Source organism: Mauremys mutica, chromosome 1 (assembly GCF_020497125.1).
Source record: "Mauremys mutica isolate MM-2020 ecotype Southern chromosome 1, ASM2049712v1, whole genome shotgun sequence".
Taxonomy (NCBI): Eukaryota; Metazoa; Chordata; order Testudines; family Geoemydidae; genus Mauremys; species Mauremys mutica.
Genome location: NC_059072.1, coordinates 129,296,656 through 129,324,395, shown reverse-complemented (window position 1 = coordinate 129,324,395; position 27,740 = coordinate 129,296,656). Strand labels below are relative to the sequence as shown.

General features: G+C 44.6%; 1 protein-coding gene across 4 annotated transcripts; it reads left to right on the top strand.

Moving 5' to 3' along the window:
- The first annotated feature begins 1,344 nt into the window (after window positions 1-1,344).
- On the top strand, window positions 1,345-27,356 carry CDPF1 (cysteine rich DPF motif domain containing 1). Of its 4 annotated transcripts, none has more exons than XM_044995710.1 (5): window positions 1,345-1,481; window positions 17,810-17,930; window positions 19,571-19,682; window positions 26,170-26,352; window positions 26,842-27,356. In XM_044995710.1, the coding sequence occupies exons 2-4, from the start codon at window positions 17,818-17,820 to the stop codon at window positions 26,317-26,319; spliced, it is 375 nt and encodes a 124-aa protein (XP_044851645.1). In that variant the 5' UTR covers window positions 1,345-1,481; window positions 17,810-17,817; the 3' UTR covers window positions 26,320-26,352; window positions 26,842-27,356. The 4 variants fall into 4 exon arrangements, with proteins under 4 accessions (XP_044851645.1, XP_044851655.1, XP_044851634.1 ...); XM_044995720.1 differs by lacking the exon at window positions 1,345-1,481 and adding an exon at window positions 15,050-15,872; XM_044995727.1 differs by lacking the exon at window positions 1,345-1,481 and adding an exon at window positions 15,905-17,705.
- Window positions 27,357-27,740: the final 384 nt, after the last annotated feature.

The following is a 27,740-nucleotide window of genomic DNA, read 5'->3' as shown; positions in this document are numbered from 1 at the left end:
ATCTCATATTTTCCATATTACAGTGTAGAAAGATTATTGTAAAATCACTATCATGAGAGCACTTTACAAATATAATGGGTCATACCCTGATCCCAGCAATACCCAGGCCCCGAGTAAATGGGCTGCATGCTAAGGAGGTCATGCGCTTTGGAGAGTTCAAATTCCTCCCTCCAGGCTACAGAGCAGCTTCAGTGTAGCTCTGCAGCTGCTACTGGAACATCAAGTCTGTAGCAGACTTCGCAGCTGCTGTATCTACATGGAGAGCAAAGGGGTTGCTACGTCCAATGAATCTACAGTCATAGATACATTGGCTCCAAACCACTCTATCCCAAATCCACTACCCAGCATATTAAGAGCAGGGAGCCTTCACTGGGCTCTACAGCCTGTTGGGGACGGCACAGACCTTAATGGGGTTCTGCATATGCTGGTTCCCCTGTCTGTGCAGGGATGGTCGCTGTGACAGTGTTGGTAGTATGAGTGTGTGTGTGTGTGGGGGAGGTGGTTCCAACGTTGTATTTAAAAAATGAGGAACTGCACTCCTATCATTATCATCATCATCATCATCACGATTATTATTATTATTATTAATAAGCAGTACTCACCTACATTTGCCAGAGATTTCTTGCTGCCTTTTGCAACTCCCAACTCTTGTTGTACAGAGGTGAAGCATGGGGCAGGTAATTTTCTATTTAAATAAGGGACATCCCTTGTAATATGAGGCTGTTGGCAACCTTGATGATGGGGGGGCGGGGGCGGGGGGAGGCCATAGTGGTTCTGGTGCATTCTGGTCCTGTGTAAGGGAAAGGCTGGTTATTTCGCCAATACATCTCTAAATGTAACACCAAATATTACAGAATAAATAAAGGTTTGGCTCCTCAGTGTATTCCAAACCAGCTGAGAGAAGCATGGAGATATAAACTTTAATTCACAAAGTGACTAAGAAGTTCCCAAATGTTTGGGATCTGGGAAGTTTACCAGACTGGCAGATATTTCAGTCATTTTTCTGTGCAAAAGTCCTATGCTACTGGAAAACTGGAGGAAACCAATGACTATTATATCTTGTACTTTTGTCTCCCATGTTTAATTCAGATTGGTATCCTCTAAACACACACACATCTGATCCAAAGTTCTCTAAATCTTTGAATTGAAAATACACCACCATGCAGATTATTTGGATTCTAACCTGAAGCCCTGGACAGGTTTCTCCATGTATAATTTAGGACTCTTGCTCTGCTACAAAGCCCTAGCTATGCATGGCACAGCAGCAGTTTGATCCGCCTTGCTGATGTTGACTGAACACGGCTCCTTTAAAAAGCCTATGATGTCATCGTGGGTAGTGCACGTGAACCAGGAAGTGTGCAGCTCTGATACTGGCTGCAGCCAGCAACACAACAGCAGCAAGTTGCATCCGTGCAAGAGGATCTGTTGAATTTGCAGGCATAGTTCAGTGTTAAGTTTCCACTGGGTTATTAGTAACAAAGGTAAGTTTTATTTTTAAAACATTATCAATATATGGACAATATCCCTTTTAACGTGTAATGCTACAGCCTGAATACACAGCAGCACCTTGGGTTCCTAATGCTAAGGAGATTCTGACACACTGTAGATATTGTTTGTGTCGTTCACAGTTTATGCACAGGCAGCTGGCACTGCCTAATGAGTTAGAATCCGTGTCCCCCAAGTGAATGGGCAATTAGACAACAGTGAGGCATTGATGCTCATTCCAGGGCCTTTAGTAAGAGATACTGATGTGGGTAACATTATGAAGGATGTAGACCTCTGTCAGTATGGGAGGCTGTTGCAAGTGATGAAAAGGCACCTTTGAATAAGAGAAGGGCCACAGAGATGTCAGGATTTTCTAAACAAGGGCCCCAAGATATCTCCCTCTTTTCCCAACTCTTGGTCCCGGGAACAGTTCTGGTTGTTTTTACTGATTGATTTAGTTCTCTCTTCTGCCCATGGAGACCCATTGTTTACCAAGTATATTTCTGTGAAATTGTCTCCATGGAAAGAATTGGAACGGCTCATATTAAGCTGGTAGGGGTGTCTTTACACATGTATTACAAAATCCCAGCAAACTATGTGTGGTCTGCTGCTAGGTTTTGCGTTGGCAGTGGTATAACTATTTCAGTTTGGAGTGTGATTTTGTTTTTAAAATGGATAGAATTATACTGGTACACTCCCTAGCTCGTACGCAGTTACACCCAGGGCCGGCTTTAGGAAGTGCGGGGCCCAATTCGAACAGTTTCGACAGGGCCCCGACAGGGATGACAAAAAGAAATGTAAAAAAACATGTGAGGCTTGTACTCACTGGGCGGTGCTCCGAGTCTTTGGTGGCACTTCGGGGGCGGGTCCTTCACTCGCTCCAGGTCTTCGGCGGCACTGAAGGACCCGCCGCTGAAGTGCTGCCGAAGACCCAGAGCAAGCAAAGGACCCATCCCCGAAGTGCTGCCGAAGACCCGGAGCGCCACCAGGTGAGTACAAATTAAAAAGGCGCCTCTAGCCAGGGAAGAGATTCTCACTGGGCGCGGGGCCCTCTTAGGCGCGGGGCCCGATTTGGGGGAATTGGTGGAATTGGCCTAAAGCCGGCCCTGGTTACACCAGTATAAAGGTCCTTTATATCAGTATAGTTTATTCCTCCTCCAGAATGGGAATGAATGATACTGCTCTAAGCTTCTTTTTACCAATATAACTTCATCCATGTTAGGGGATTATACTAGCATAACTATACTGGTATAATTAAAGCAGTAAAATTTTTAAGTAAAGACAAGCTTTTATCTGCACTCAGGGTCCCTAATCCTACAGTGCAGTGAAAACTGGTACTCCCCCTTTGCTCTGGCTGAGGATGTGATGTGGTTTCCCAGGATAGGGAACAGCCCCAGCAGTTGGCACATTGAGCATTGTCAATTCACAGCCTAGGAACTGAAGTGCGAAAGTGAGAAGAATTGTAATGCTCCTTCCCTCAAACCAATGCAATGAAGCAGGACCCTGGATGCCCCACTCTATAGGGGCACATCACATCAGTCTTGCTTTTTTTAGGGAGCACAAGAGGATTTTGCTGGAAAAAAAAGCACTAATTAACGGAGACAGCGTGAGAATTGGGAGATTTGGATTCTATATGCTAACCTTTGCCATTGATTCACTGTGTAACCTTAGCCTTACCTACTTTACAGATGGGAGAATTGAGGCTAAAGGAAAATGATTTGTCTTGTAACTCAGATTCTTTGGGACTATTGCAGAATTATCAGTCTTAGGTCTCAGGCCTGCTGGAGGCTAACCAGAGCTAGCTCAGCACCTCTCCAATACATCAGCAGATGGGAACATTCCAGCCATGCAGCATTAGTGTACTTGGCCCATTAGGGGCCTCAACAATCAGTTTTAAGCCAATAGGCGACATTTTCATCTATGTAGAGACATAAAAAGGCCCCATCCGCTCTCCTCCTCCTCCTTGCCCTTGACCAATGGAGATGAAGCAGAGCTGAGGACTGGGCCAAAATAACTTTTGGACAGGATAGAGGGAAGAATTTGGACACCTCTACTTCAGAAAATAGGTTGTGCAGATCTAACGGTGAGTGAAACATCCCTAAGGTTTACAGTAAAAGGTGTTTTGCCTCAGACAGTGGGGATAACCTATACTAAGGTCACATCTTATCTATGTCACACAGGAAAATATGGAAACAAACAACTCAGACTTTTGACAGCAATACCCAAGAAACTGGTGTTGAAACAAGCAGTTGGACCTTAATGTACTGTCCCAGACCAAATAGCTCAAAGGATCCCTAAAATGAGGGCTGAGAGAAGAACCTCCCCTAGATGAGCAGACTGGATAAGCACACTGACAGAGGGCTGAATAAGGGCATTCAAGTGCTTTATCCAGAGCACCGTAAAAATTCACAACATGGGGGGCTTATTTATGGGGTGAGACTGGTGAGACTAATTTATATATGGGTTGCGTCTCTGGGTGCTATTGGCGCTCAAGCTGACATACTGGATCTAGCTTTAATCTTGTGAACTCAGGTACTGGCACAGTGAAGCCATGGCAGCATGAGCTTCAGCATGGGTTGTACAAACCAACCCAGAACCCTGGGTAATGCCTCGTGTGGCTAACCCATGCTGAACCTCACGCTGCCCTGGCTTTACTGTCCCAGGGCCTGAGCTAGCTGGATAAAGGCTAGCATGGGTAGGTCAGCACGAGCTGCAATCACACCTAGTGACTGCGGTCTAGACATATCCTAGCTTAGCAGCTGTTGAAGTAACTAGTCCATGACTGAAGGATGTACTCCATTTGTAAGCCACACTGAAAGAATGACTGAGGTTTTGCTGCAAATGTTTTCCACCCTATTTACAAATCCTTCTGGCAGACTTCTTCCATGAAGGCTTTGAGATGTGTGTTCAAGAACCCCAAACTTCCAGACGTCTCTCCAGGAAAGAGAAACTCAACAGTTAGAGTGGAGAGAACATCCGTGTTCTCCTCAAACATACTTGGCCAGATTCCTGTCTTGATGGGACTGATCACTGCTATTTGAGACGCAGACTAGAATGAGTATGTTCCCTAGCTCACATGCTAGAGTGCTTGGCTATACTAGAATAGGGTTCATGTACTAGGGAAATTGATGGAGTATATTAGATGGGGTGGGTGTATGTGGAAAATTATATATGTAGGGATATAATTTCACTATGTATTTCCTGGCTTTCAGTGTTTTGAGTTTGGCACTATTTCTCCTTAAATACTTCTGCTCGTTTTTTTTTTTTTTTTTTAAATATATACTTACGTGTATTTAACCAACTGGGCAGCTTTTCAGCTGTAACTCAGTCCTTGCTACTTTGGTTTGCTTAACACCATCCACTGAGACACATCTGATTCAGATTTTAGTGGAAAGGGCCAATCTCTTCTATATGCTAACTCTGAACTTCTCTCTAGCTACGGAGGAGTTCTGGCATCTTTTAGCAACCGCCTAATAACATCTACACACATGTACTCTTCTACATCACAGGAGCTATAATTTATGCTTGCCAAGATTATTTTAACAGTGCCAGAATCTTATTTCTCAACACATTAGGTTCTCTTTTGTTGCATATTTCTGCTTTTAAAAAAATCACCCCATGATTTTTGCAGTTTGGAAAGTGTTAAGTTTAGATTGTGTTTAAGACCAGTGGTACTTTCATCTGCATTTGTGTGGCCCACTGTAACTATTTTTAAATGGTAACATGGAGGAAGGCGAGAACAAGCACTGTGATAGAGCATTTCTACCTTATTTTCTACCAGGGAAATTGCTTTAACAAAGCTGTCATAAATTAACTTAAGTAGGGACAAAATCAGTTCAAGCAAGGAGGTGGCCTGATGCTGTACCACCCTAACATGCTGAGAATCTTCTGAGCAGGTTTAGTTATGGGGCTTATTCTCTCTCTTATTCCTATCACGTGCCTCCCCTAAAATTTTCACCCTTGGAGGGGATGAGGAGGGGACAAACACTTGAGCTAGCAGAGAATCCTTATCAACAGTATAGAGCCAATAACACACAGTTGAGCAATTCTGATTCTAACCACTAGAGGACATAGGTACATATACCGTATACACACTCACCATTTAGGCTCATCATGGAGTCATCCTCCTCACGATGCACTCAAATTCCAATTTTTTTTTAAAATGTTGACGTTCTCTTATCCTTGTTAAATCTTAAAGAAATATATACATGGACTCCACAGCATCTAAGGCAGGGGTAGGCAACCTATGGCACGGGTGCCGAAGGTGGCACACAAGCTGATTTTCAGTGGCACTCACACTGCCCGAGTCCTGGCCACCGGTCCGGGGGGGCTCTGCATTTTAATTTAATTTTAAACGAAGCTTCAACATTTTGAAAACTTTATTTACTTTACATACCACAATAGTTTAGTATATATTATAGACTTATAGAGAGAGACCTTCTAAAAAACATTAAAATGTATTGACCGGCACACGGAACCTTAAATTAGAGTGAATAAATGAAGACTCGGCACAGCACTTCTGAAAGGTTGCCGACCCCTGATCTAAGGAGACATATTTTTGAGCTGTAGCTTGTGTTTAAAAAAAGTTCTTTACTCAAGGAAAGGATTTGATAGCATATTTTACCAACCCCCTTGACATGCTTTGCATATTCAAAGATTCTTAGGACTTTTCAGTTACCTCACTTGCTTTCATGTTTAAAACTGTCTTCAGGGCTAGTCTGATGGTGCTCTGGATTGCACGTCATGTTGCCACTTGGGAGACATAGTAAGGGTAGCCCCAGGCTCTCTTTAAGTAGTGGGGCTAGGGCATGCTGTGGTAATACACTCAACAGCTAGAGGGAGGCTGTGCATTGCAAGTGAATAATGGATAGCAGCACTGAAACATCCTCCTGTCCTCAGGGAGTCTGACGCTGCAGATCGAGGGAGACAGGAGGATTTAATTCCGTGAAATGATCTCCTGGAATGAAAGTGTTAGGTAAAAAGCAAGTCCTACTCACCTCTCCAGCACCCGAGTTTGTGCGGAGTTGGTATAGGGCTCAGAAAACTGTCAGAGACCAGACAATAATTCGTTGATCAACGGGCTCACACCATCCTTAGCTTAAGAGCAAAGCTTCGGAGTAAGTGTGGCAAGTTTATTAGGGGTGAGCATCAATGTTTATACACAGAAGTAAACAAAGTGATTAACAGATCATAATGGTCATGCATAATCAATCAAGATTCTACAGCATAAAACATGTAAAAATGTAAAATAGAAAAGACAATGGAGTATATCTATACTTATAGGTAGGGGGGAGGTGACAGGAGTATTTCGCAGTTCAGAGCCATGAATAAAAGTTTCAGACAGAGACATGAATTCTGTATTAAGTTTAATCTCTTGAAAAGTTAAGACTCATCATTCATTCTTTTGTAGCTTTTGGATATTTATTTACCAAACTCTACACCCAATTTTTAGGAGCCATGGGCCGCTTGGCAATTTCAGCCTGGGCCAACTCAAAGAGAGTAAGGCCTTTGGCTGAAGTAGAAAAAGAATAAACTGACCCACATGAGTTTATGAGGGAGGGGACACACTGGATGCAGCAACACAGTATTATAAGGATTACTATGGCCCCAACAATACCCACCAAGAGTTTTTTTAACCCACCCAAATCCAGGCAGCCAATTCCATAAGGCTCCCCACCAATCATAAGGTGGCTGGTGTGTTCCATACATTGCGTTTCGGGTATTCCATTTCTCAAAGTAGGAGGTAACCCACCACCCGTTGGACCACTGTTCCCCCTGGTAACGCAGAGGGGTCGTTGTGCGAACCGCAGAGGCACAATTTGGTAGTGGTGTTTTTAAAGTGCAGTGTAGTACTGCTTGAGCATTGTAGAAGGCAATTGTATATCCCTTAACAATTAGATGGACACCCTCGTGATCTGAGCAGGGTTTCTTAAAAGCTGACTCTGAAGGCTTGTGGGGGATTTACATATGGGATAAGTGGGATGCACAAGGCTTGAAGCCAAGGTTTTTACTAAAGGCGGTGCCATTAAAATACATGTTGCATTTACTGGTTCCCACAAAAGTTGACACCTTTTTCTTTAACAAAACACAGTGATCCTGTCTGATTGGTTACCCTGAGATATCTGTTAATTGGCACTCCTGTTTTGTCCCATGTAAGATTGTGTTGGACTGGATCTTTTATTCTAGCCGGTGGCATCCAAGTCATATTAGCAGTGGTCAGGGGAATGGGTGTGAAGGGGAGTCCCTGTTCTGCATTTACTGGAAATTGAGTACATACCCAACAATTACTTCTATTTCCTAAAATACGAGTTTTAACCTCGTGAGAATATCTAATAAAAGCATTATCTTTATAAGCAGAAAATAAACTAAAAAGGCATAATAAAAAACATACAGTTGTCAGAATAAAAGGTCCTCTCATTTTTTTTTTTCGAGTCAATTTAAGTCTGATGTCTGAAAGAGGTAAGCTGGTCCACTGGTTAGAGGCAGTATCCTCAGTGGTGGCAAGAGCTGCTGGTTCGTCACTGTGGTCCACTACGGCTGGCTTGACGTGGGAGTGGTGGATCCAGGATTTGCGTCCTTCCAGGAACACTGCAGTCTGGGTTGTTAAAAGAACCTGGTGGGGTCCAGTAAACCTCGGCTGGAGGGCGTCGCCACGAACGAACTTTTTGGCCCAGACGAAGTCCCCCCTGGTTTGGAACGGGTGATCTGTTCTTCCAGCGGCACGGTCTGGGAAAACTGTGAGGCTTTCCAAAGGGTACGGAGGCGAGCCTGTAGGGAGAGAAACTGGCACGCGGTCATATGATCCCCTCCCAATAGTGAAACATCAGCACGTGGTAGCGCCCCGCCTTTGAAAGGGGGGTGTCCATAGAGCAGTTTCAAAGGGGGATAATCCCAATACACGGGTTGGGCGAGTGCGAAGGTGAAACACAGGACCAAGGGAATACCTGAGGCCAGTTTAACCCTGTTTCCTGGACAGTATTTAGCCAATGTAAGCTTAAGCTCCCTATTCATACGCTCAACTTTCCCGCTAGACTGGGGTTGGTAGGGTGTATGAAAGGAGTGTGAAATGCCCAGTCCTTGTTCTAAATGGCCAAGGACATTACCATAAAGTGGGTCCGCGATCTGAATCAAGTATGAGAGGGATGCCAAAACGGGGTACAATGTCTCTAAGGAGATCTTCGCCACTGTTGGCAGCAGTACAATTAGCAGTAGGAAAAGCTTCGACCCATGAAGTCAGAGGGCAAACCAAAACAAGGAGGTGCTTTTTCCTAAAAGCCTTTGGCATATCTGCAAAGTCAATTTGAAGATGTTGAAATGGAGCAGCAGGTGGCGGTCTTCCACCCTTAATTTTGTTAAGAGGCGGAGCAGGTCCATTTCGCTGACATGTGCTGCATGCTTTCACTATTGACAGGCAGTATAGGGTTGAATGCCTGGAGCATACCAAAAGCGAGCGATGTGTCCACAAGGGCGTGTGTGCCGTAGTGACCCCCCTTATCATGTGCCAGCGAACTGCCACGGGGTATTGTGGAGCGAGGGAGGCAGGCTCGGCCATCCGGCATAAGCCCAGGTCCCTTTGACCAGAGTGGCTCCGAGGCTCTCCCACGACTGTAGTTCAGCGGGTACTGGTACGGGTAAAAGCATAACTTGCATCAGTAAAAAATGGTAACGGTCTTACCAGCGGCCAACTGGCAAGCTCGGGCCAGGGCGTAGAGTTCGGCGGCTTGGGCTCCCCAGTTCCTGGCAGTGAGGCGGCCTCTTGAATGTCCCATTCAGAGGTGACTGCATAACCGGTGAAACGCTTGCCATCAACATAGAAGGAGCTTCCGTCCGAGAAGAGGATGCAATCAGGGTTTGCCAGTGGCACGTCAAACAGGTTGTTCCTTATCTGTAAGATGCTATGAACTACTTCCACACAATTGTGCTGATCCTGGAGGACTGGCAGGTCAGGAAGCAAGGTAGCTGGATTAAGGGGCCCACACCTTCAAAAATTAGGTTAGTGTCTTCTAGGAGTTTGGCCTCTAGCTGCTGCTGACGATGGGCCGAAAAGACTTGGGTCTCGTGCCCCTACGCAGAAGAAGGCTGACAAGGCATGAGAGGTCCAGACCATGGTAAAAATGACCCAGGGTCAGGCTCTTTGCCTTTGTGATCAGCAGGGCAGCTGCTGCCAGAGTCCGGGTGCAGGATGGGGGTTCCCTGAGCGACAGGGTCGATTTGCTGGGAGTAAAAAGCAAGCGGGAAATGGTGGGCCCGCTCAGCTGGGTAAGGACGCCACTAGCAATTCCGCCCCTCTCGTGGACAAAAAGGTGAAAGGGTTTGCTGTAATTGGGGGGGGCGGAGAGACATGGAGGAGGCCACACTGTCCTTGAGTAACTGAAAGGCTTGAATCGTGTCTGGGGACCACTGCAAAGGGTCAGGAGCAAGGTTAGCAGTCAGTCGGTGGAGCGGTTTGCTCAACTCCCCGCAGGACGGCAACCAAGGTCGACAGAAGCCAATTAATCCTAAGAAACCTCGAAGTTGTTTCTTGGTGTTTGGCAGAGGGCAGTTTTGGATAGTCTTTATGCGGCTGGGTCCATTTGTCCTCCCCTCTGGGGTTAACAGGAAGCCCAGATATCGGACCTTCTGTGAGACCCACTGAATCTTGTTAGGGTCTACCTTGTGGCCTCTGGTGTGTAGGTATAATAAAAGTGCCTTACCATCGATGCGGAGGGCGGCTTCTTCGCGGTTACCTAGTAGGATGTCATCTACGTATAGGACTAACGTGGATCCCTGCGGACTGGTGAAGCCTTCCAAGTCGTGGCGGAGGCATTGGCTGAAAATCGTGGGGCTGTCTTTGTAGCCTTGAGGAAGTCGTTGCCAGACATAACTTTGTCCCTCCCAGGTGAAGGTTGCACAGGAATGCTGAAAAAGGCTGATTTTAAGTCAATAACAGTGAACCACTCAGCATCCCAGGGGATTTGGCTGATGATAGTAGCTGGGATCAGAACTACTGCATGAAGAGGGACCACATACTGATTAAAAAGCCGAAGATCCAGTACAAAGCCACAAAGAATAGGGTCTCAGTACATTTTATGAGTATTTTTGACAGGCAGTATAGGGGTATAACAGGGAGTGCGCTGAGGGCGGACTAGCTTTTTGTGCAATGAATCCCTCGACAATGGGGCGGATGCCTTCCCGGGCTTCCAGCGACAGGGGTATTGGGGGACTGACGGGGGGCTAAGGAGGGCTTCACTTGAATCCTTACTGGCTCTGCCGAAAGGAGCAGGCCAACATCAGTGTCAGAAATTCCCCAGAGGGTTGAAGGCAAGTCAGTGAGGTCAGGGAGAGAGAGGGGGGGGTTTTCCCAATTACCCTGAGTTAGGGCCGAATCTCCTAACACTGTCATTAATAATCCTACCCCTTCAGGAAGTGCAGGTTAAAGTAGCCTCAAGCTTACAGAGTAAATCCCGGCCCATCAAAGGGATCGGACAAGCTGGGGAAAAAAGAAAACGGTGAGAAAAACATTTATCAGCATAAATAACATTTAGAGGCAAAGTGAGTCCCCAGAGACTGTGGATTGCCTTCCACCCCAGTTGCAGTTTTAACCTCAGAGGATAGCCAGGGAGAGGGGGCATGATTTAAAAGAGAGAAAGTAGCTCCAGTATCAATGAGGAAACAGACAGGCAGTCCCTGGACTGAAAGGGTTAGATGAGGCTCTTTGCTGGGAGGGAGAAAGTGAGGAAAGAGCCGGCTAAAGACATTAAGGAAATAAGACCATCACATTGTTTGCCTTCGCCCCCGGGGTACCGTCATTGAGAAGGCTGAGTTCGCTGCAGCTGTTGCTGTTGCCCGTAGTTGATCCAGGCCTGAGAACGGCTGGGCTGGTGGTGCAGGAGTGTATTCGTCCCTGGTGTAAGTATCTGCGGATGCGACCGGACCCTCTGGGCGTCCCCAGGGCATTCACGTTTAAAGTGACCGGGTTGTCCGCACTGAAAAACAATTTCCAGGGTGGCTGGGGTTGCCTCACGTTTAAAGTGACCGGGCTGTCCGCACTGAAAACAATTTCCTGGTGGCTGGGGTTGCCAGGACCCTCTTCCCCGAGCACCCTGAAATCCCCTGCCACGGCCACGGCTTCTGCCTCGAATACCACCGCGAAAAGCTAAAGCCATTAACTTATATTCTTCCTTTTTCTCTTTCTTTTTACTACTTTCCCTTTTTTTTTTTTTTTTTTTTTCATGCAAAACTGCTCCCGAGGTGTGCCCCTCCATTTCCTCCTTATCCCTCTGCAGAGATTCCAATCTGGAGTCCTGCAGATTCCCCTCTGCGCCCTGGAGAGAGTCCCCTTGCTGAGGAATAGGGGCAGGTGCAGTGGGGACCAACTGACGAGTTAAAACACGCCGTGGTTTACACCCTTCATTGAAATAACATGGAGGGGGTTCACTCTCGGAAGAATACCTGACTGCCATAATTTTTAAAGATTTCCACAGCTCTGCTGCTGTGTCCCAACAAAACCAGTAACATAACTGTCCCGGATGGTCTTTTTCGATCTGGCTCCTTACTCCTCTTAAGGCAGCCTGTTCGAAAGAGCCATACGAAGGCCACCTCATCTCCGGGTCGGCCAATACCGCGGTATACCCAGTCCAATTCCTTACACACAGTGTGTACAACTTCCTCCTAGACATTCCTGTCTGTACTGGGAGTTTTCCCTTCATTCCATAACTTATTTACAATCCCCAGCGGACTCTCAAGAGGCACGCTAGTCCCTTGACCCATGGTGTCTGACAGGAGCCCTCCAACTGGCGTTTATCCTGCTGTCCAGTACACGACCCCTCAATATTGAATTGGCTGGGAGAAATCTCCCGTGGCGCCTGCCAATTCGTATATGAGTGGTGTGACCACTGGACAGAGGCACCGCACCAGAAGGAATCCCGGACGAGCCCCCCAAATTGTTAGGTAAAAAGCAAGTCCTACTCACCTCTCCAGCACCCGAGTTTGTGCGGAGTTGGTATAAGGGCTCAGAAAACTGTCAGAGACCAGACAATAATTCGTTGATCAACGGGCTCACACACCATCCTTAGCTTAAGAGCAAAGCTTCGGAGTAAGTGTGGCAAGTTTATTAGGGGTGAGCATCAATGTTTATACACAGAAGTAAACAAAGTGATTAACAGATCATAATGGTCATGCATAATCAATCAAGATTCTACAGGATAAAACAGGTTAAAATGTAAATTAGAAAAGACAAAGGAGGATATGACTACTTATTGGGAGGGGGGAGGTGTCAGGAGTAGTTCGCAGGTCAGAGCCTTGATTAAAAGTTTCAGACAGAGACATCAAGTCTGGATTAAGTTTAAACTCATGAAAAGTTCAGACTCAACAAAAGGATAACTGAAAGCCATATGATAGCTATGCTCCAGTTGGCCATTATTCTCAATTCCTGACTAGTTATCCTAAATCAAAGTAGGGCAGGTGAAAGGAAGATCTGTATTCATATAGGAGAGGTAGGGAGACAGCAAAGAAGTGACCTACAAGTACCTGAATGGCATCAACGGGAAGGAGCTGGGCAGGGAGAGAGGGAGGGAACTGTTCCGAGTGAATTAACTAGAAATAATGGATGAAAGAGAAAAATGCTTTTAATAATATTTAGTGAACGCAGATTAGCTTTCTAAGGGAGGTGATTGCATCCCCAGTGCTGATTTTTGGGTTAGACAAAGGACTCCAGAGTAATTCTGCATTAGCTGGCCGAGGGACTGGGGACCAGCTCCCACAAGGTACTGAGCGGCTCCTGCACTCTTGAATTGAGGACACTCAGCACCTTGCAGGATTAGGTCCTGAATGTTCTTCTGGTAGGTCATCACTATCTCTAAATAATATGAGAACACCTTGCATGGAAAACCAAGTCCCCCAAGCAGACTTAATTTGAAAGGATTAAAGGTGTGTCAGTGCAAGGTTTTTCTTGACACCCTATCAAATTGTTTATCTGTGTGGGAACAATATATGTATTGGATAGTTTCTCTAGCTCTTCAGTCACTCAGGGCTCCTCTGAAGGATCAAGAGTCAGTGCTTAAAATACACACTGTAGAGACCTGTGCTAATGAGAACAGAAGTCTAGAAAGTCAGATTCCTTACTGTCACTGACCCTGACCATTTAATGGTGATTTATTATTTCTGGCATGCTTTACAACCTTACTAGCACAACGCTCCAAGCAGAGCAGCTCAGAAGTTTTTAGGAGCCCTGCGAGACCCATCCATCCAAATCCACACCCTACATCAGTCAAGGAAACATTCCCTTATCCCATCACTAGACTAAACTGTGTCTTAATTATAAGTGTTTTCTTGGAATTGGATTAAAATATATATTGCACCACCATAGCATCGGAGCACCTCCCCCCACCAGGTTTCTAACTGCACTTGTAGCTTGATGCTACAAGGTGCTGGGCACTCTGACCCCAATTGAGTAAAGCATTTAAATAAACATCTGTTTAACATTAAGCACATGAGTAGTTGCATTCATTTCAATGTATGTACTCACATGCCTAAATTTAGTAGGTGCTTAAGTCCTTTGCCTTAGGACCAAAATGCTCTGTGCCTTGCAGGATCAAGCTGTAAATGAGCAATATTAACAAGTCCATTAACTACAAACTTGCCAGATAATATACACGTCACTAGAACATGGTGCTTCTTCAGAAATTCCCTATTGTCTGCATTTTAAAGGAGGAAACAGATACCAACACCTGGAAAGATTTTGAGTCACTTTAGGCCACTGCTTCAGCTGTAATGATTACTAAGGGTTTATTTTTAAAATGTTGTTCCTCCTTGGGAACTCTCTGCAGCGTCAAGACACTGTGTCCTGCCCAGCAAAGGAGCGGTTTCTGGTTGATTCGTCATGTGTTGCATGGAGAGAAGATACTATTCCCTGATAGTGAATTTGTTAGCATGGCCATTTTACAGTCCGCCTCACTGAGAAAATACTAGAGGACATTTGGTCAGGGTATGAGGCTCAGGGAAAATGCTGTTCCAGTTGCATTAGCTACATCAAGTTTCATGTAAGTGGCTCATTGCTTTGACTCCAATGGAAGCAGTGTAGGTTCACCTAATCCAGTCACTGCCTCACAGGCAGGATCACATGATTTTTCAGCTGCCGTAGCCAGAAATGTTTCTACATATACATCATTCCTTCCCTTTAGTAGTCCCTGAGCCATGTCTATTCTAGATGCCAGCAACTCCTTTCTGTAGCTAATCTATTTCAGTTCAGAACCCTGAGTTATCTTGTCTTTTAATCTGAACTCACACACTCCACAATCTGAGGGCAGGTCTACACTGGGGGGGGATCGATCTAAGATACGCAACTTCAGCTACGTGAATAGCGTAGCTGAAGTCGAAGTACCTTAGATCGAATTACTTACCGTCCTCACGGTGCGGGATCGACGTCCGTGGCTCCCCATGTCGACTCCGCTACCGCCGTTCGCATTGGTGGAGTTCCGGAGTCGACAGGAGCGCGTTCGGGGATCGATATATCGCTTCTAGATGAGACGCGATATATCGATCCCCGAGAAATCGATTGCTACCCGCTGATCTGGCCGGTAGTGAAGACGTACCCTGAGACACCCCTCATAGATACTGTAATTTGATTTTATTTAATGCCTTACTTCAAACAATCCTCATTGGCCCACTGTGCATTCTTTACCACAATTTGAATGATTGTTTAATTTGGTGACCCAAATTGCATACAATACTCCAAATGAGGTCATAGAATCTCATTTGGAATCAGGGAAGTATTTGTTTTGTTACTAATTACACAGGGAGGAGTTTTTGGTCATCTAAAATGCAGGCCTCACAAGAGATCCTTGAAGTGCATTTTGTACATATCTGACTTTAAGAACCTCTGCTTGAAACAATACATTGCACAAACACAGCCCAGATCTAATCCAAAAATCTCAAAGCACTTTAGGAAGCTAAAAGATATAGAGGGCTCCCACAGAGATGAAGTCACCTCAGGCATTGAAGGTAGTAGCATCATTAGAGTAAGAAGTGAGGAATAGTCTGTAGAATTGAAACTGCTGGGGAATTTTAATTACAGAGGAATGAGAGTCTGTTCCTGAAGTGAACTCTGCTTGGGACACTGAGATTAACACAATAAATCCCCAAGACCACATTGTAACCTGTGTGGGAAGAGTGCTGAACCTGTGTAGAGTCTCTTTGACCTCAGTCCATTGCAATCCTCGCAAGTGCAGGATTCAGCCCCCTTCCTCCTTTGGAAAGGGTCACGCACTATTTAATGACAAGCGGGAAGGATCTCCTTCTTAATTCATCTGAAAAGCAGAACCTCCAGCAGCCCATGGCACCCTCACACTTTGGTGGGACACCCCTACAGTACTGACCCCAAAGGAAGGGTCTGAACCACCAGCACCAAGGTGAGTGTCTGGGGGGTGGGGGTGGGGAGTCTGTCACCAGGGCCACCACTTCTCCCTGGCTCTAAAGCATATGCTGCAACACACAGTCTCAGTCAAGGAGGTTTTGTGCTCTAAACGGAGGGGTGTGTGGGTGGGGGGACCAGAACACAGTCCTAACTCCATTCTTGGCCCAGGTTTCAGGGCCACCCCTCCCAGGGCTCTCTGGCACTCCAGTTCCTAGCAGCCTCCTAGCCTCAGGAGGTTTATTAACTTTCCAGTTTCTTAAAACCAGATGCTAGAGGCCCCTCCCCTACTTACTCACTCCCCCTCCCCTGTGACTCACCTGCTGCCAGCAGAGCAGGCTGGGAGCAGACATGGAGCCTACCTGCCCAGGAGATACAGGTTGGAGGCAGCCCTGACTGAGAAGGGACTGACACAGGTTGATTAACTGGTGCCCCCCTCAGTGTTCTGCACATCACACTGGCCCCTCCCAGTCCCCACACATGGCTAGCAGGGAACAGGTTGGCCATAGCATTGTAGGTAGTAACCCTAGGGTGACCAGATGTCCCAATTTTATAGGGACAGTCCCAATTTTGGGATCTTTTTCTTATATAGGCTTCTATTACCCCCCACCTCCTGTCCCAATTTTCCACATTTGCTGTCTGGTCACCCTAAGTAACCCCCTATGCGAGCACCCCTGCAGGCAGTAACTAGACATTTGGTGTCCAGTCAGTACCTCTGATTGGACACGGTACATGTTCCCTTGTGATCAGAATTTCTGGCAAAAAACCAGACATGGTAACTCTAAGTCAGCTCTGCTTCCTCACTGGGGCAGCATTTACAGGGCTACTTCCCTGAGCCCCTAGCTCTGGGGGACCCCCAGGTGCTAACACCACCCCCACTGTGATTTATTCCCCCATACAGCTGCCCACTAGCAGCCCGTTATAGGCCCAGATGGAGCCCAGCCCTCTTTAATTAGCTGGACTAGGCTCACCTGCTCCAGTCCAGGGGCACTGGGCTAAGTCTATCCACAGAGACCAGCTACCCTTTGACAGGGTCTCATTCAGCCCGGATCTGTCAGGGTCACAGTACAAGATGGTACTGCTGCTAGACCTGAAAGGGTTGGGGGTTAGCAGTAGGAAACTGGAAAAACAGAACTCATTTTTGATAACTTTCAAATATGGCACAGCAGTTGTGCCCATGGAATTGTGCCTTTGTACATGCAAATCAGGCAACCTTGTGTGCAACCAAGTAGCCAGGTGTGGATGTGTGTTAATTTTGTGCATGCACACATACTTGCCTGTGTTAGAATTGGTTGCATGTGTCTGACTATATCAGAATGCAGTCTATAATATGCACCAAACCAAGCTTTTTGAAAACTCAGAAAGATGTGGCCTGGGTTGAAAGTGAATGGCAACTGGAGAGAACACAGTTCTTATTGTTGATTAGTCAAGATTTTGAAAAACGTGCATAAAGTTAGGCCCCTAAAGCCCTTTTTAGGCATGCTGGCTGAAACTTTCCAAGCTGTCTGGGGGATTTAGACTCCTAGGCTGTTCAAATCCTCAGGCAGCTTTGAGAAATCTAAGCCCTAAATGAGCAGTTTGCTTACTTTAATGGGAGCTGCTGGGGGACACGGCCCTTAAAAATCAGGCCACTTGTGTAGGAGCCTAAATACAGATTGAGGACCCTAGCTGTAAGCACCTATTGTTTTGGGGTTTTTAAAAAAAATTATTTTAGGGTGTAGAGGGTATTTAGTTTTCAATGTGTGAAGAATAAAGGTAAAAACAGGATCTCCCTTTGATGTTTACTCTTCAGACCTTTGCGCTGCCATCCAAAATTCTTCCTCTGATATTGGTGAGGCTAGACAGGACTACTGGAGCAGTTCAGTTTAATTACCTTTCATAGGTGCTCCCAATACTGCATTTTGAATCTAAAAGGATTTGTTTTCATGTATGTAGCTTTATAGATGGATTCCCACAAAGAAGCCCAGCCGAAAGGAGACTTTGAATGCCAACTATGTGGGCTAACAGCCCCATACAACTATTATGGGCAGAAACCACCAAACACTCATTCTGTTGTGTAAGTACAATCTCTTCTGTGGTGGCTCTCATTGAACGTATTTGGATTTTAGAAATCTCACATTGGGGAATGATGCAATATTGCACAAAATGTCCTGTATATCAACTAATTGGTGCCTTAATTAATGCCTGGGTTAAATGCCTGTGGTAAACCACATTTTGTAGGGTTGTTTAAATAGTTTTCCATATAATATATAACTTAAAGATCTTTAGAAGTGTATTTGCCTGAATTAGACAAATCTCTGCTAGAACAGGGAGGTACAGCATGGCCCAACAACTGTGCAGTCAGAGTTCAATCTTGCCAAATGCCAAGCTCGCCAGCAAGCCACCTTCCCATGTACTTAACTTCAAGCACATGAGTAAATCCATTGAGTCCATCCAAGTCAATGAGACTACCTGGCAGAGGCCCTGAAGTCAATGGGACTTAAGGTTAAGTACATGCCTGGTGCTTGGCAGGGTTGAGGCCAGATGGCTGAGCACATTGTAAAATGGTAACAACGGTTGATCAGTACCAGCTTGGCCTGGCATTGGACCATGACTTAATGGGAGATGGTCTTGCCTCATCAGGATGGTCCCCATATATGAATCCAATTGCCAGTAGGCTTCTAGTCGTCCTCTAGTCAGAAGAACTAAGAACCATGTTTTCACAATGGGGACATGAGTGTGAAGATAAAACTGGGTTATTCAGTGAAATGGCAACATAGTACCAAAAAAAATGAGTCCCCATACTCTCCGTGTTCATGTTTTTCTGTTCTGCTATTTCTAATGCAAGCTGGGCAAAATTCAGGCTAGAGCAGAAGACATGCCCAGAGTCCAGGATTTGCATCAAATAAACCCTATGTTAAGGTATAAATGAGTCTTAATGAATACACAGTGCCTTGCCTGGGTGTAATTAATTCTTTGTGGCCTAGTGTCCTACAAGGCTTATAGACCAGCTTTTCTACCCAGAACTAATGGCTATAATGCTTTAAATTCCAGGATAGTTCAGTGTTTGAGTAAACACTTCCCTTCCCCCACATTCCCAGTTACATAAAAAGGACAGCAGGGGGTATAAGACTACTTTGGGGTTTTTCTGTTCTGTGGTCCATTTCACTTTGAATTTATTTCTGATTTAAATCAAACTCATCCAATAATGAGCCAGGCTTGCAAGGCTGTGAGCAGATACATAATTTACTTGATTGAGGAGCCATCTGGAGTGTCTGGGAAGACCAAGGCCTTTGTTTTTCCCCCTCCTGAAGCTGCCAATTTCTTGAAATGCATCACCTTAATACTCTTGAGCAACAGGGTAGCCTGAGCTGGTAAGAGTTAAAACAAGAGTATTTTACATCACTATTTTGCTGCCTGCCAACAGATCTTGCCAACGAGAGTTTGAATTTTAAGTTTAGAGGAGTGACATAGCTAGGAGTAGTAAAGGCATTTATATGTAAATGCAGAACTTTTGAAACAGAACGGCCTGAACTGAAACGGTGTTTAATTAGGCTATGTAATAGTAAAAATGCAGGTTAAAACAATGTGGTTAAAAATTGTGTAGAATACCTATTACAGCAATAATAATAAATCGGTTGCTAAGAGATCTTCATGTGGAAAGAACAGACACAGGTTGAAATTGGTTTTTTAAAGCATGGAATTATTTTCTTCTAGCCTCCTGGAAGAAAGCTATGTCATGAAAGATCCTTTCGTCGCCGACAAGGACAAATTCCTTATCCTTGGATCTCAGTGCAGTTTGTGTAACAGACGTGTGTGTGTGGGCACAGTAAGTAACATGTGATACATGGTGCATTTTTTTGTTCCAGCCTATTGGTGAAAGATCAAACAGCAACAGGGGAGAACCAAAGAGTGTTTGTTTGGTTTTTGTTTTCAATCAGCTACCTTTTTGTCCTGCCAATTCTCATAAACATTGTTCCATGTATTAAATGTGTACAAACTTGCTGCAGGTTATGCTTACAGAAGAATGAAATCCGCACTCCCAACTGAAGCGCTCGCTCAGTGAGTAGAAGTGCTAGGGAATCGTAGATCTCTTTCCAAACCTTCAGATCCCTTTGCGATTACAACAGACCGTGGGACAGATGCTGCCCTCTCTTTACTGCCCCAGCAGTGGATAGGGGTGATGAATGTACCACAGCTTGCTGGACTTGTCCCATCCCCAGTGCAGCCACAGCACACGGCCTCTTGCAAACCCTCGTGTAGGTGTCATGCTGGGGCAGGGGACAGAGCGGTGCTTGGAGCATGGTGTGATAGCACAAATGGGCAAATGAGACATTTCAAATTCTGATGCAAGGCAGCATTTGTTGAGGAAGCAGATGAAAATACAGAATATTATATAGGAGAAAGATAGAGAGACCAAATTCCTCTACGTTCCATTGATCAAGGTAATATTGCAGGAATGCAGCATAGATAAATTTGGGCCAGCAACAGTGGGTCAAGTTCAAGTATAACTCCTTTGACTTCAGAGAAGTTACACCAGGGATGGATTTGGTTCCCTATGTAAATTAGGACAAAATTAAGTCATAACAACTACAAGTTCTCTAAGACAGTCTCCTGATAGCTTTATTTCCCCTTCTGAAATTCTCTTCCATTGCTTAGATTTATGGAAATCAGAAAATTATCACATGACAAACTGAGATTTGTTTCAGAGTGGCAGCCGTGTTAGTCTGTATCAGCAAAAAGAACAAGAGTACTTGTGGCACCTTAGAGACTAACAAATTTATTTGAGCATAAGCTTTCGTGGGCTACAGCCCACTTCATCGGATGCATAGAATGGAACACATAGTAAGAAGATATTTATACATACAGAGAACATGAAAAGGTGGAAGTACCCATACCAACTGTAAGAGGCTAATTAATTAAGAGAAGCTATTATCAGCAGGGGAGAAAAACTTTTGAAGTGATAATCAAGATGGCCCATTTTGGACAGTTGACACAAAGGTGTGGGGATACTTTAACATGGGGAAATAGATTCAATTAGTGTAATGACCGAGCCATTCCCAGTCTCTGTTCAAACCTAAGTTAATGGTATCTAGTTTGCATATTAATTCAAGTTCAGTAGCTTCTTGTTGGAGTCTGTTTTTGAAGCTTTTCTGTTGCAAAATTGCCACCTTAACGTCTGTCACTGAGTGGTTAGAGAGGTTGAAGTGTTCTCCCACTGGTTTTTGAATGTTATGATTCCTGATGTCAGATTTGTGTCCGTTTATTCTTTTGCGTAGAGACTGTCCAGTTTGGCCAATGCCCCTCTGCCACTTCAACCTCTCAACCGTGCAAGGAATTGGGAATACCTACCAAACTGGCCTGACTCGATATAGAGCCAAATGTGTGAAGATGGTTACCAAATGTATTTAGCAATAACACTTAGCATTTTTGTAGAACGTTTCCAATGTTACCTAACTAATCCTTTCGGTGCCCATGTGAGATAGGTAAATATTCCTCTTTCATGTAGGGGAAACTAGGACATGGAGAGGTTAAGTGACTTGCCCAAGGCCATATGTGGAATCAGAGCTAGGATTAGAGCCCAGGAGTTTGTGGCTCCTAGACTTGTGCTCATCCCAATGGATTAATAAATCTCTGAAGCTAAAGAAAGCCACACTTCATTGGGGCGTGGTAAAGAGGCAGATCAGTATGAAGGACAACTTTTTAGTAGCAGGTTGCTTCAGTTCTTCTGTTAGTTTGCAATGGGACAAGAGAAACACCTGGCAAAACCAGACCTGGCTCCCCTTAGGTGAGACCAAAAATGCTGGATTTAATTTGCTAGCTTTCATTGTCTGGATAGGTCTGTCAGCTTTTAGCTTCAGATAATCTGGAGATACTGTTTAAATTTATCATGTAATAATGGGTTCACGTTCAACTGGAAAGTGAAAAGGAAAAAGCCAGAACTTCAGAATACAGGCTGAATATTCCCACTAGCCAAGGTATTAACTCTACTACCTTCATCTATTTTCCTAGTCTTAAATCTCACTGAGGTCATTTGCGCTGATGTGATTCACAGCACACATTATACTAGTGATAATATTGAGAGCACTGTGTGAGATACTTTGTTTGAGTCAAGCATTTGCTTGAGCATGGATGATTCCCTGGACTGTTTCAATCAAAAATAAACCAGCAGAGGAGCTATTTGTACTCTGTTGTGGGTTGTGTAACTTAACAGTAATATCTTAAAACATCCCTGGCCAATGTACCTCCGTACAGTGTACAACGCCATGCAAAGAAAGCAGTTTTAAAACCCCCAGGGTCCAATACATCCCAAAAGGAGAAGTGATAAATAGATGGCCAAGTGCCTTTTTTGCCTCTGTCTTCACAAACAAGGTCAGCTCCCAGACTACCGCACTGGGCAGCACAGTATAGGGAGGAGGTGAGCAGCCCTCTGTGGAGAAAGAAGTGGTTCAGGACTATTTAGAAAAGCGGGACGAGCACAAGGAGTTGGCGGATGTGATTTCAGAGCCATTGACCATTATCTTTGAAAACTCATGGCGATCGGGGGAGGTCCCGGATGACTGGAAAAAGGCTAATGTAGTGCCCATCTTTAAAAAAGGGAAGAAGGATCCAGGGAACTACAGGCCAGTCAGCCTCACCTCAGTCCCTGGAAAATCATGGAGCAGGTCCTCAAGGAATCAATTCTGAAGCACTTAGAGGAGAGAGGAAAGTGATTGGGAACAGTCAGCATGGATTCACCAAGGGCAAGTCATGCCTGACTAACCTAACTGCCTTCTGTGATGAAATAACTGGCTCTGTGGATAAAGGGAAAGCAGTGGATGTGTTATTCCTTGACTTTAGCAAAGCTTTTGATACGGTCTCCCACAGTATTCTTGTCAGCAAGTTAAAGAAAGTATGGGCTGGATGAATGGACTATAAGGTGAATAGAAAGCTGGCTAGATAATCAGGCTCAATGGGTAGTGATTAATGGCTCCATGTCTAGTTGGCAGCCGGTATCAAGCGGAGTGCCCCAAGGGTTGGTCTTGGGGCTGGTTTTGTTCCATATCGTCATTAATGATCTGGAGGATGGTGTGGATTGCACCCTCAGCAAGTTTGCAGATGACACTAAACTGGGAGGAGTGGTAGATACACTAGAGGGTAGGGATAGGATACAGAGGGACCTAGACAAATTAGAGGATTGGGCCAAAAGAAATCTGATGAGGTTCAACAAGGACAAGCGCAGAGTCCTGCACCTAGGATGGAAGAATCCCATGTGCTGCTAAGACTAGGGACTGAGCGGCTAGGCAGCAGTTCTGCAGAAAAGGACCTAGGGCAGGGATAGGCAACCTATGGCACGGGTGCCGAAGTCGGCACACGAGCTGATTTTCAGTGGCACTCACACTGCCCGGGTCCTGGCCACCGGTCCGGGGGGCTCTGCATTTTAATTTCATTTTAAATGAAGCTTCTTAAACATTTTGAAACCTTATTTACTTTACTTACAACAATAGTTTAGTTATATATTATAGACTTATAGAAAGAGACCTTCTAAAAACGTTAAAATGTATTACCGGCACACAGAACCTTAAATTAGAGTGAATAAATGAAGACTCAGCACACCACTTCTGAAAGGTTGCCGACCCCTGACCTAGGGGTTACAATGGGCGAGAAGCTGGATATGAGTCAACAGTGTGCCTTGTTGCCAAGAAGGTTAACAGCATTTTGGGCTGTATAAATAGGCACATTGCCAGCAGATCAAGGGAGGTGATCATTCCCCTCTATTTGACATTGGTGAGGCCTCATCTGGAGTACTGTGTCCAGTTTTGGGCCCCACAGTACAAGAAGGATGTGGAAAAATTGGAAAGAGCCCAGCAGAGGGCAACAAAAATGATTAGGGGCTGGAGCACATGACTTAAGAGGAGAGGCTGAGGGAACTGGGATTATTTAGTCTGCAGAAGAGAAGAATGAGGGGGATTTGATAGCTGCTTTCAACTACCTGAAAGGGGGTTCCAAAGAGGATGGATCTAGACTGTTCTCAGTGGTAGCAGATGACAGAACAAGGAATAATGGTCTCAAATTGCAGTGGGGAAGGTTTACGCTGGATATTAGGAAAAAATTTTCACTACGAGGGTGGTGAAGCACTGGAATGGGTTGCCTAGGAAGGTGGTGGAATCTCCTTCCTTAGAGGTTTTTAAGGTCAGGCTTGACAAAGTCCTGGCTGGGATGATTTAGTTGGGGGTTGGCCCTGCTTTGAGCAGGGGGTTGGACTAGATGACCTCCTGAGGTCCCTTCCAGCCCTGATATTCTGTGATTCTAAGTGGTCATATGCTATTTTAGGGGTATTTTGCAAAAGAGGGAAAGCTGAACACATATATATTTGGAAAGACTGGGAAGTGAATTTTGCTCCTTAATGCTTACCACAGCAAAGGCTTGAGTGGAGGCATGATAGTGGGATCCTTAAACAGTAGATGATAATGGACTGCTGAGTCCCAGCAGGACAAGCATCAAAGAAGGCGATCTTGAATACACCCAGGGTCTACATCTTAGAGGACTTAAGAACCAGTATGATGCAGAGTCTTGTGATTAAAGCAATGGACTTGGGAAACCTGGGTTCAATTCCCAGCTCTGCCCCACTGTGGGTGTAATCTTAGGCAAGTCTCAATCTCTGTGGGCTTTAGTTCATCATCTCCAAAAGGGGATACAGTGCTTCCTTCGTGACTTCTTACATTGTAGGCTCTTCAGATCAGGAATTGTCTCTTGCTATATGTAGGGACAATGTCTAGCGTAGTGAGGCCCTGATCCCAGGTGTGACTTGTCAGTGCTACTAGAATGGAAATAATAATAGCAGAGCAAATTTAAAAACTGAAAATCACCACTCTGTCAGTGGCATTATAAAGAATGAAGGGCAGCCAGGGACAAACGGTCAGTAGGCTGTCTAGATGGTATAACAAATACTTTTTCAGACCACGTCTCAGAGATGGGGCTTTCAGTGTATGGGTATGTCCTAAAGTGATACCAACCTCACTACTGAATGTGTGAAAGAACCAATGTACTTAGTACCTGTAAGGAAACCATATAAAGGCATATTATTTATTAGTCTTGAGGAATAATCATTAGCCCCAAGAATAATCCACCAGCAATACCAATGCCAGCTCCATGCATGAAATCCTAGGTGGAACCTAGTGGTCTACACCAGCAGAACCATAAATTTTGGTCCCACAACAGGGCAAAGAAACAGATGCATTAATAACCTTGTCTTCAAGGTTGGCCAACTTGTGCATTGCAAATTGGATTAAAATATCCCCCAGCTATGCTTTCACCTCTTCCTTTATAACAAGTACCTGGCTAGAGCCAACTAGGTCAACATTTTTGGGCCTATAGCATTGGCTAATCATCTGTGAAATATGCCAGACCCAAGAGTCCTTATTCACCACAGATGTGGCAGTACCCCAGCAAAAACTCAAGCAGGAGCAATCTACATGGCCAACTCCAATTTAACTACAAGAGTTTTCTCCCCTCAATACCACCCTCCCCAAGAACTAATTTAAGAAAGCAGTTGTAAATGGATAATTTTACAATTGAATTAAACTATGTTTTAGAGTCCATTGTTCATTGATAAAGCATTTCTGTGGAGTTCACCACCACAATATCTGTGTACCTGGATCTGTGTCCATGGCAACACGAAGCATATAGATCAGTACAAAGAATAGCACATTTTGTAGTGGGCTGTGGAGCACGGCGCAGTTAAAGTTACAGTAAAGCTAGGTTTCAGAGTAGCAGCCGTGTTAGTCTGTATCCTTTTCATGCTCTCTATATGTGTATATATATCTCCTCAATATATGTTCCATTCTATGCATCCGAAGAAGTGGGCTGTAGCCCACGAAAGCTTATGCTCAAATAAATTTGTTAGTCTCTAAGGTGCCACAAGTACTTATGTTCTTTTTGAGTAAAGCTAGGCACTGCCATAAGAAATGGTGTCTCTCATAACCTCTTTGTGGCAATGTGTAAGGACTGCAATTGCCTTTAACCCTTAATTGGGGTTGGAGGGCGAAAGCTTCCTACCCCGCTGAATCAACCAGGAATGATCTCCCCATTAGTGAGGAAGCTACATGAGCTGAATGGAGGAGGGAGAACACTGAATACAAAGTATGGTTTATAGCAATGTTTCTCAATGACCGGACCATGGACCAATGCCGGTCCCTGAGATCATCCTGACACAGCTTAGGAAGGCAGCAAGCCGGTCCCTGGGATCAAAAAGGTTGAAAAACACTGTTTAGAAACGCTGTAATGTAACCAATTCCATTTTTCTATAGTGCTAATTATATATAATTTTTCTACAGGAATGTAGTCTGTTCTACTCAAAAAGGTTCTGCCTCCCCTGCGTTAATGAAAACCTACAGGGGTTTCCTTTGGAAATACGACAAGACTTGGATAAAAGGAAGTCTCATTCAAAATCCCACCCCTCCAAAAAAGCAGATGCAAGAACTTAAATTAAAAGCAACTGGAAGAGACACTGCTCAGAGGTGGGGTTTTTTGTTTGCCCTAAAATATATAAATTTTTTTTTGTAAAGATGTTTAGGCAATTTACTACCATTACAAATATTTTCATGACAGTTCTTTAAGTTAGTCTGGATTTAGGTATTCCCATGCAGTGTTTGCAATGCAGCCACTGCAGCACTGGGCTACTGCAGGAGAACCAGAAAGGGAAGCTGCCAAGCATGTGGTCACTGACCAGGTTACATGTAGTGCAAATTATTAAACAGCATAAAGGATGGAAAATAAGTCAGAATGTTAGTTTTTAAGTTTTCATGAGCTAGCGTGTTAGACACTTACATGCAAGTGTTATTAAAAATACAGACAACGCTGTCAGTGGATTGTCAGTATAGTGCAAATGAAAACCATTTACACCAGCTGAGAATCTGGCCCATAGATAACTTGACTATCACTTTACTAAGGTTATAGTAGACAAAGACCTGATGCCTCCTCACTCTCTCCCCTTCCCCACCCCCAAGTTTCTGTTCTACAGCACGCGATCACAGAGCATATCAGAATGGATATTCATAGAAAAGTATGTGGTCTGGAGGCCATTGCGTCAAGACTAATGCCACATGATGACTTCTGCAAGCAGATAAACTTGCAATGGAACATATCTGCCGATACTTACAAGACTGCAGCCTCTTTTCACTCCAACTTCCAATGAGGTGGAAACAGCCTTTGGAGGGGGAGTGGGAAAGGATTCCTTCCTAGGTGCAGCGTTTCCTTTACAAATTAGTAAAAGATAATGCTTTCCGGATCATTTTTTGATCTTGACTGGCCAATATGATTTACTTGGAAATAATAAAGTTCAGCCGGTATACTCTGTCCAATTAACCCTTGCCTGTCTTGGGCAATTAAAGAGACATTCAAGAGAGATTTAAATTAGGCTGTGCGGGTTTAAACAATTATTATTGAAATGATGGCCTTTATTGATTTTGCTTTACTTGCACGGGATATTTTATAGAAAAATTAAAGTCAATGTGAACTTTAACCTGATGTAAGGGTTTTTTTTATAACAAGTAAATGGTTAATTTGCCAAAATAATCCATTACTCACTGGAGATGGCTGTACCAAGTGATTTGTTTGAGATCAGTGTTTGAATGAATATTTAGAGAGATGGACACTGAGTGCAATATTTTAAATCTACTAGGGCTGCAGATTAATACTACATTGACTAACATGGTCAGAAACTAGTATAATGATGACAGCAGTCTGAGTGCTGGACTATCCACTCATTCACGCAGTGTAAATTAAACAATCAGATAACTTTCATTCAGGGCTGACCAAGGCCAGATTTGAGCTAGTGGCCTCGATCAGGGGTTCTCAATCTTTTTCTTGCAGAGACTCCCCCCCCCCCCCCCCCGCAAATGCTATA